The sequence below is a fragment of the Nematolebias whitei genome, chromosome 1 (assembly GCF_014905685.2).
Source record: "Nematolebias whitei isolate Nwh7 chromosome 1, NemWhi1, whole genome shotgun sequence".
NCBI classification, from domain to species: Eukaryota; Metazoa; Chordata; class Actinopteri; order Cyprinodontiformes; family Rivulidae; genus Nematolebias; species Nematolebias whitei.
In genome coordinates, this window is record NC_056498.1 from 39,084,568 (window position 1) to 39,094,161 (window position 9,594).

Below are 9,594 nucleotides of genomic sequence, written 5' to 3' on the forward strand. Positions count from 1 at the left end.
ATGATCACAGATTAATCTACACTCAGATGATCACAGATTAATCTACAACCGCCCTCTGGCTCCGTCATTGCACCTGGTGGTGGATAAACCTGCTCCTTCCACTCGTCAGGATCCTTTCAATGTTCTCAACTTTAGGGCGATTACAAAAAGACGAGTCCAGGTGTGGCACCACGGGCCGTGTTGGGAATCATCCGAGAGCTCTTCATACCTTATTACTAACCAGGCTGCCATGACAGAAAACACCTTTTGATGTTCTCACAGCCCAAAAATGTGGAAAAGAATGGAATGTGGAGATAAGTTGGAGAAGTAGATACAGAATCTGTTTCTGAGCTGAAGGATGAGTGACGACCACTGTTGTTCGTCAGGATAAAATAAAAACCTACTTTTAGTGAGGTGGATTCCTGGCTGAAGGACAAAGAGGGGAGAAGATAACCACCATGATGGACAAGTGTCGAGATGCTCCATCATTGCTTACCTCCACAATCAGCAGATAATTTTTTTACACTCTTAAACGTACTTCTGGTTGACAGAAAGAAAGACCTGGATGACTAAGCTTTGTGCACTGATGGTGACCTCTGACCTCTGCAGTGAAGTGTGGATAAAGTGGTAGACTTGAGCAAAGGTTGGCTGATGACAGACAGGAGGTTAACCAAACGGTTTGAAACCACTTTCACTGGTGGACCGAGGAGTCCACGTCTGTCTGGACTCACATTTACCAAACGAGTAGCGACCCAAGGAAACAAGAAGTAGGTACAGAGGATGGATGGAATATAATTTGCAGATAGACACTTTTTCTTTTATTGCTACTTACAAACTTACGGCAAGAATCAGGATTTACGCTCCCTGTCCACATAAACTCAGGTGTTTTCATGTCAAATCAGGTACAGGTGGGTTAAGAGAAAATCTAAATGGGAAGATTCAAAGTTAGATAAAACTGTGATTTAGTTCCAAAGTTTAAACAAAAAAATATTTACGTGGACTTTTCTTATACAGCTCCTTTCTATCTTATCAAGATACTCGAAGCTCTTTACAACACAACCTGTGAACTCATTTACCCATTCATACAGCTCTCTACTAGATCCCTACAAAGAAAATCAGTACTTTATCACATTCATACAGCGATGGGACACATTGGAGACAATGAGGGGTTCAGTGTCTTGCCCATGTGACTGCTGGTGGAATTGAACCCCCAACTCTTCCGTTGGAGGACGACTGCTCTAACCACTCAGCCACAGCCGCCCCCTAAAATCAAATGGTCTGCAATGGGTAACTAGACTTCTTAGTTGTCCGTAATGCATCAAAACTAATTTATTAAACTCAAAAGAAATGCATTTTGAAAATAGAAAAACTTATTTCCTCTTCATAATTTGACACATCTGCTCCATCTGAGTGTATCCCAAGTGCAATGGGTTAAATACAGAGAACCAATGTTACCACTGAATGGGAACATACAATGATGACAACACATAGCGCTTATTATTTCATTTATTATATCTAAAATAGAACATTCATGCAATCCCTACATGGATGGACCACCTAGACCAGGACGAGACAGGTCGGAGATCCATTGGAGACGCTCTGGTTGACTGGCGTTCAGACTGATGACATTTTGAGAAAAGGAATACATCTTTGTATTGTTATTTCTTTAATGTTTCATGCCAGTACTAGTACTAAAGATGTTCAAGAATCGTTGAAGCGTAGCAATGTGGTGGTGCGGACTACTTCCTGAAATGTATCCGTAGTGTTGTGAACTCTTGTGCTAAAGACCCAGAGTGGTCCCTTTGCCTCTTTGGAGGATTTTTCTTTGTTATTAGTTGTGTTTTTTTGGTGTCTCTAAACCGACATTTGAACTTAATGAAACTATTGATTCACCCTTAAATTTTCTTACAAGCCCGCAGTAAACTGGGCTCTTCGTCACTGGGACGATAATAAGAGATAATTCTTTGAAGTTGGGGAAATTCACAACAAAGTGTCACGGACAAATGGGATAAACTACAGTAAATATTGTAATTTGATTGGCAGGTGTCGTGTACTGTACAGTAAGAGGTGAGAAGATGGTTTGCACAGTTTGGTTGTAAAGCTGGATCGAAAGATCTGATCGCATTCAGGAGTTTATGTAGCAAGCGAGGTGTTTTTGTTCAGTCTTGGTTTTTAGATAATCTCTTGAAATTATAATCTCTTAAAATTTGACAAATGCACTTCACTGTACTAAAAACAGACATGCCATTATGTATGTTTGTGTTTTAAACGGGGTTCAGTTGGATGTTTACCGCCTCATAACCCGTCATGTTAGCGTTGTACAAACAAACTTAAACCTCCAACACACGAACCAGAACCTTTCTTGACTACCAGGTATGATCAAAAGTTAGCGTGAAATAATATCCAAGTACTAAACACCAGTGCTAGTAGTTACTGTTTTTCTCAAAACGTCGGCGTTCTCAGTGGCAGCTGAGTTGAACGTACCTTCAATGGACATCTGACCCTTCTGGTTCTGGTCTTGTTAGCCCTCGGTGGATGGGAACTTGGTGATTCACCTGCTGTGACTCTACTTTAGGGTACTTTCTTTTAACCCTGTTTAACCTTCTGTTTCTTGAATATTTTGAAGTATCTCTTGTTTTGTTGTGGATACATTCGTAGTACCTTCCATTCAAAGAGTTGCCAGTCTTGCTGAGCGTAAATCCAGCCAACAACAGCGTTGCCGTTTTTCCCTCACTTGTTCTAATTTTACCATTTTACCAGCGACGGCTCGTGAACAAAATGAGACTCGTTGCAGTGGGTAGATGAATGGACAGATTGACTAGTGTTAGATGGAGGACGTCTGCTGTGGACAAGGACAGTCTTGATGGACGGGTGCCAAACTGGCTGCTGCTCTTGATAAAAGCCCAGTCTTCTTTCCATGCTTTTAGTGACCTCCGACCTCCTGTCTGTCAAAGTTTAGTCAGAGATGGACAGCTTAGAAGGCTCTGAGAGACGTGAACGTTGGAAAAGACAGAGGAACTCGCTGAGCGTCAAGAACATTGAAGGTTTGTGGGTGAGCAGGAAAAGTTTTTTCATCCCTCTTTGCACTAAATTTATCCTGAAGCTTCACTGCACTGTTGCACATTTCTCTCCTTTTAAAGGTAGAAACTTTAACCTGAGGTCGAGCTTGTTTTTGCAAAGTGTAAACACGATGAATTCTGGGTGACCCCAACGTTTGGCCATTAGGAACAGGAACACTGCAATTCCCCAACGGTCCCAAACAAATAAATCCTGCTTACAGCCGGAATAACCATTAACAACTTCGTAAAACACAGAGAGGAAGAAGGAGAAACAAGTGTGCAAGAGGTATGGATGGAGGCAGGAGGAGGGAAAATGAAAGAAAAGTTTCTTTAAAGAGGATAAAACGAAGGTTAACGCCGAACTTTGAAGGTGGAAAACGAGGGACGCTGGAAAGGACGATTGACGATAATGAACAGACGGTAGAAAGAGATGACAACGAGGACTAAAAGTGAAAAACGAGGGGAAAGATGTCATGACTGAGAGAAATGGCGAGTATGGTCCGGAGTGATGGGGTAAATGGAGGGAATAGAACAAAAAAACGGGGGACTTGAAGGTAATGGGGGGGCCGAAAGAAGAGGAGAAACAGGAGAAAGCCAGAAATGTGAGGGTAACACATCACTTTGTTTTTGTGCTCGTCCCCCTGGAAGAATAAGAGGAAGCAATAATCTGTGTGTGTGCGAGGAGACAGCAGCGATAGCACGGGGGAGGTCACGGCGAGGTGAGAGGCGGGGGGAGAGCGCGACGAAAAGTTCAGCGAGAGGTGAAGAAAGAGACCTGACGTTTTCTCGGAGTGTGTGCGCTCCGGGTGAATCCAGGGTCAGGTGTGTGTGTTTTCCAGCTGGGACGCTTGTTGGATTGAATGTGGGTGTTTTTATTTGGTTTCTTTTTCCAGTTTCACGAGTTTTATCTGCTGTTTCTCATCCTCCTCTGGATTTTTTTCCGTTCGTGACCTTCAGGTCTCTGTCGCCAATTTACCGGCTCAACTTCACCCAAAATACATTTTGTTTATTTTTTCTTTATTATTTATTAACTGTCATTTGTTTACAACCTGACACTTTATAATTACTAATTTCACAGAATCTGACTGCTCTTGATTTGATGGAATGGATTTATTCAGCTCGTTTGTGTTGGATTGAATTGGGTTACTAATCTGACTGCATTTGTATGGATTTAGGTGTTTTGAATTTGATTTCTGATTTATTCAACTGGGATTTGATTAAACTGCATTGACTTTGAACTGGATTATGGTTAAAATCATTTGAACCCAGATTTGTCCTCATTAGATTAAATTTGTCCTTGTTGATTTTTATTCAATTGTGAGTGAGAGTTTGAATGGTTGTTTGTCTCTGTGTGGTCCTTTGATGGACTGGAGACTTGTCCAGGATGTCCCCCCACTTCTCTCACAGCAACTGCTGGACATGGGCACCAGCTCCTCACAACCTAAAAAGGAACATGTGGGTAAAGAAGCTGGATGGATGGATGGATGGATGGATGGATGGGTGGGTGGGTGGGTGGGTGGTTGGATGAGTGGTTGGGTGGATGAATGTGTGGTTGGGTGGGTAGATGGTTGGTTGGATGATGGATAGATGGTTGGTTGGATGATGGATGGATGGTTGTTGGAGGATGGATGGTTGGTTGGTTGGATGATGGATGGATGGATGGTTGGATAATGATGGATGGATGATTGGTTGGATGATAAATGGTTGGTTGGATGGTTGGCTGTTGGTTGGTTGGATGATGGATGGATGGTGGTTGGTTGGTTGGATGATGGATGGATGGTTGTTGGATGGATGGTTGGTTGGATGATGGCTGGATGGTTGGTTGGTTGGATGATGATGGATGGTTGGATGATGGATTGATGGATGGTTGGTTGGGTGATGGATGGATGGATGGTTGGTTGGTTGGATGATAAGGTTGGTTGGTTGGATGCTGAGGTTGGTTGGTTGGTTGGTTGGTTGGATGATGGATAGATGGATGGTTGGATAATGGATGGATGGTTGTTGGATGATGTTGGTTGGATGGATGGTTGGTTGGATGATGGATGGTTGGATGATGTTGGTTGGTTGGTTGGATGATGGATGGGTGGATGGTTGGTTGGTTGGATGATAATGGTTGGTTGGTTTGATGATGAATGGTTGGATGGATGGTTGGTTGGATGTTGATGGTTGGTTGGATGATAATGGTTGGTTGGTTCGATGATGAATGGTTGGATGGATGGTTGGTTGGATGATGTGGGTTGGTTGGATGATGGATGGATGGTTGGTTGGATGATAATGGTTGGTTGGATGGATGGATGGATGGATGGTTGGCTGGATGATGGTTGGTTGGTTGGATGATAATGGTTGGATGGTTGGTTGGATGATGGATGGATGGATGATGGATTTTCTCTGTTGGGATCTGATTGAATTCAGGACGTTGTGGACTTGGACTGAATCTTGGTTCATCAGGGGTTCAGACCTGACTCTGGATTGAATCGATGATCACGAGGAGTCAAACTTGTTTTCACTTGGACTGAATGTGTTTAATGGTGTTTTCATCCGTCTCCCTGCCATGAATTGGTTTGTACTTAAGTAAAAACTGAGTTTTACTTCATATCTGACTTGGATTTTATTGGATTCAGTACATTTTAATTAAATCTATAAATGGACTGAATCTGATCCAGCATCATTAGTTTCCTGTCAAAGGCAGATCTTGACCCATAAATCACCAGAATCAATCGATTCTTTCATCGCGGTTCGTTTGTCTCATTTATTCAGACCAATCGGTCCGTGGCTGCCGACACACACTCTTCAGCTTCTGTATCCAATTAGCGCCGTCTTCTCGTAGAACCTTGTACGTACCTGCGTCTGTTCGCTCAGAGGATCAGCGGGTCAAACCCCGGCCAGGCCAGGGTGAACTTGAGGACAGAGCGAGGGGAACCCGGCGGTGAAAGGCCCAGGAGGAGGAAGGGGAGCAGATAGGAGCTGGAGGACGGAGTACAAAACAAGCATTCGTCTTCTCTTTGAAGGCTCACTGAACCTTTTACTTTATGTTGAAAATATTTGGGTCACTTCCTGTTTGAAGGAGCCGCTCCGCTAGTAGCCACGACCTCTTTACGTTGATTTATACCAGCCATAAAAAAATAGTTTCATGTTCTGCTGGTTTGAAGACTTTTTTTATTTACGATGAAGACGAGCGGATCTCACCGGTCTGACGATCAACGATGAGGAAACTGTTTCACAGAAAATTAATCGTTGATCACTGAGATGTTTTCTGGGTTTTGAGCGCCCGAACTGTGAGAATCTTGCTTTATTTTCACGTGCACAGACTGGCCCTTTTTGTTGTTGCTCTAACCAGTAAGATTCATTTTTATGTTTTGGTCAAAGCTTGAAACGTCCACTACAGAGGGACCAGAGAGCTGCAACTGGCAGACCACTGGATTAGTCTTGGATCGAACTGGATTGAACTGGATTGTGTTTAAAGCAGTTTGAATCTAAATCTGACCTCATTAAGTTGAATTTAATTTACTCGAGATCAATTGTTTTTATCTGTTTGATCAAATTTGAGCTCCACACCTGAAGAATTCACGGAGGTAACGACATCTTTGTGTTTGCTCAGGTCCATTAGCTGTGGAGGCCATCTTGAGTGTTGTTTATAAATTAAGCTCTGGGATTAACCCAACTATGCTGGAACGCAACTAGCATGTGGAGAGGGGGGGGGGGGGGGGTGTCTTGGGGTCCTCCCCCCAAAAAATTTTGAATAAAGAGATGCCATTTCCTGCGTCCTGGTGTATTTTAACGGGTTGTTAAACATCTGTTTACCTACATAAGTAAACACTTGATTCTATAACTATTTTAGAGAACAACAAGAAGTATCCTGACCAACAGCTCTCCTTGTTTGAATAGAGCACGCTCTGCTTCCGTCAAGCATCCTAACACCACTAACCCCCCGTGTCGAATACCATCTCCATGGCCACTGCTTTCATGTGCTTCAATTCTCAGTTTAGTTGTACAACAAGGACTTTTTTATGAAAGTAAATTGGACGGTCTAGTTGACATTTTGATTGCCGTTATTTTTACAAATTGGCACCGTTGTTTTGATATGTGACGTACGTAACGTGATTACCCATTAAACATTTCGCTCATATACAAGCAGGGCGCCCCGTCAACAGAATCGAACGTCCCGCCTACCAAGCCAAACTGCCCCACCCCCAAGCACTGATGTAGCGCTAAGCTAATGACATGCTAGCTAAAAAGTTAAAGGCAATGCTCACGCTGCCTCTTCCCTCATGCTGACTTGCCCCCCACCCCCGACAAAAATCCCAGACGAGATGAGCACGGCAAGTTATCTCGGGGAAACACTGAGCTCTGATCTGATATTAGGAAGTTCGTAAGTGGCTGTTGTGCTTAAAATGAGTGTTTATGTAATTATTTTCAGTTTACATATCCAATACAAGTTTTATTTGTTCAAGGCAGTCATATTTGTTCATAACTTTATTAGTAGTAAACCTGAGAGTTACCGGATCCAAGCAAACCGTTACCGGAACACACCCTGTCAAACGTAAGGGTTTTCCCGGGTCTTGTTCCAGCAGGATCCGGATCAAATTAAGCTCCGTTTAATCCACTGTAGATCTTCAGCCAACAATTACTTTTAGAGCTTCAATGGAGTCCGTCCAGTGGTCGGCGAGATATTTTGCTAACAGTGACTTGAACTTTGGAACAAACGCGCAGCAGATCAAAGCTTCGGTTTCCAGAACATGAAAGTCGGGCTCGTTCAGAACCCTCGTGGGTTTTCTTCTGTTTCCTGTTTGCCTGATGAGACGCCTCTATCTCCAACACTCGTTCATCCTTTCTCCGGCTCTTATCTGCGTCCTGCTGCCCTTCCTCTCCTCCTCCTCCTCCTCCGCTCGGTGTCTGTTTCCATCTCCACTCTCATTTGCTCTCCATCTTCCCCACATGTGGTTTTGCTCTCCGTCCTTCCTCCTCTCTCGTCCCTCGCTCACATATGGTTTCTCTTTCTGGGTCTTGTGTGTTTGGCGTTACCCAGAGTTCACTGGGGCTCCCTGCTCGCAGGTTCGCCCGACTCGTCGCATGTTGAGCGGGTTATGCAACACTTAGAGGAAGGTGACATCTCTCTCCACTTTCGACCCTCCGCTCTTCCTCTTCTCCGTGTTAGCAAAATATATCCTGAACCAGTGCACACATTAGAATGAATGTACCAGGAAGTAGTCGGTGGACGTTCGTCTGTAGGTCCGTCCACAAAATACACAAACGGCTCCAACGCAGCCAGCTGAGCAGATGTTGAGCTCAGACTGTGTGGTAGTAGCTGAGAGTCATGCCCAACACATCCTCTGAGCTCTACACCTAAAACTTAAGACATTAACTTTTAACCTGATGTTTCCGTCAGCAAAATATGCGAGATGTGTCCATGAAGGCACCATCTACAACTAAAGTATCATCTTCCTGAAATTAAATTCATACGTTCAGGTTTGTCTTAAAAACCCGATCGTTTCCTTTTGCCTGCCGGGAAATCCCTTCATATAAAGGTTGGCGTCATTGTGAAGCGTGAGGATTCCCAGTGTGTGGCTGGAACTCCCGATGATGTCATTTTAGACAAATAAATGAGTTTTCGGAGCGGCACTCGTAAACAAAGATCGCGTTTCCCGGCGATGAATCGCCAAACGTCAACAAGCGGCAGATCGTGTTGACGCTTTCCAGACGGACAATTGAAGAAAATTAATTAAATATTAACCCAGTTTTGGCAGCGTGGGTCACGTACGACACGAAGCGCTCAGTCGATCTCAACGTAAACGCTGGATCTCGTTAACTTATGGGGGTCAGCTCCTTCCAAGATGGCCGCCACAGCTCATCAACACATAAATGGCGCAGATACCTACAGCTCTCAAGCTAAAATGTGTTTGGTGGTAGCTGATAGTCCTCCTGACTTCATACTTCCGCCTCTCGGCTCATCTGACGGCGGCGGGTGACAGGCATCCCTTTAAGGACGTTGATCAGTTTTAATCCGGTGTGTTCGTCGTGTCTGAACCCAAACATTTAAGATCTGGATTTAGAAGCACCGTTCCATGAATGAAGCTCCAGATTCCTGACCTTCCTTTTCATGTTCCCTGCAGTTACTGGACCTGTTCACTCAGTGGGACTGGTCCACTTACCTGGTGGACTACGGCAAGCCCAGCTGCAGGTACCTGCGGGTCAACCCTCACACGGCTCTGGCCCTCCTGGAGAAGTGAGTAACCATCGCTGTAAACTAATCATCAGTAAACAAACATCGTTTATTCTCATATTTCACAAGTTAACAGGATTTTCTTTACAGTTCTGAGAGAGGATTGTGAATAGTAAATATCTTACCTGTAGCTGAAAGCTCTTTGAATGGCCTCAGTTTGGTAAAAGGTTTTGATCGGAACGACGAGCGAACGGCTCGTCTGAGTTGAACCGAGCCCAAAACTGAAAGCTGCGTTCGGCTTTGTCCTCCGCGCCGCTCCGACTAGCCTTTAGCTCATCAGTCTGGTCAAAATTAGGCCTGTCACGATAATAAATTTTGCTGGGCAATTAATTGTCT

At 44.1% G+C, this 9,594-nt stretch overlaps 1 protein-coding gene across 1 annotated transcript in view; it reads left to right on the forward strand.

Moving 5' to 3' along the window:
- Nucleotides 1-9,261, forward strand: part of LOC119412088 (exocyst complex component 6B) — a gene marked incomplete at its 3' end in the record, with an annotated part of 55,519 nt that extends 46,258 nt beyond the window's left edge. Inside the window, 1 exon segment of the mRNA XM_037679100.1 lies at nucleotides 9,149-9,261. Within this exon segment, the coding sequence (XP_037535028.1) occupies nucleotides 9,149-9,261 (113 nt within the window).
- Between the last annotated feature and the right edge of the window lie 333 nt (nucleotides 9,262-9,594).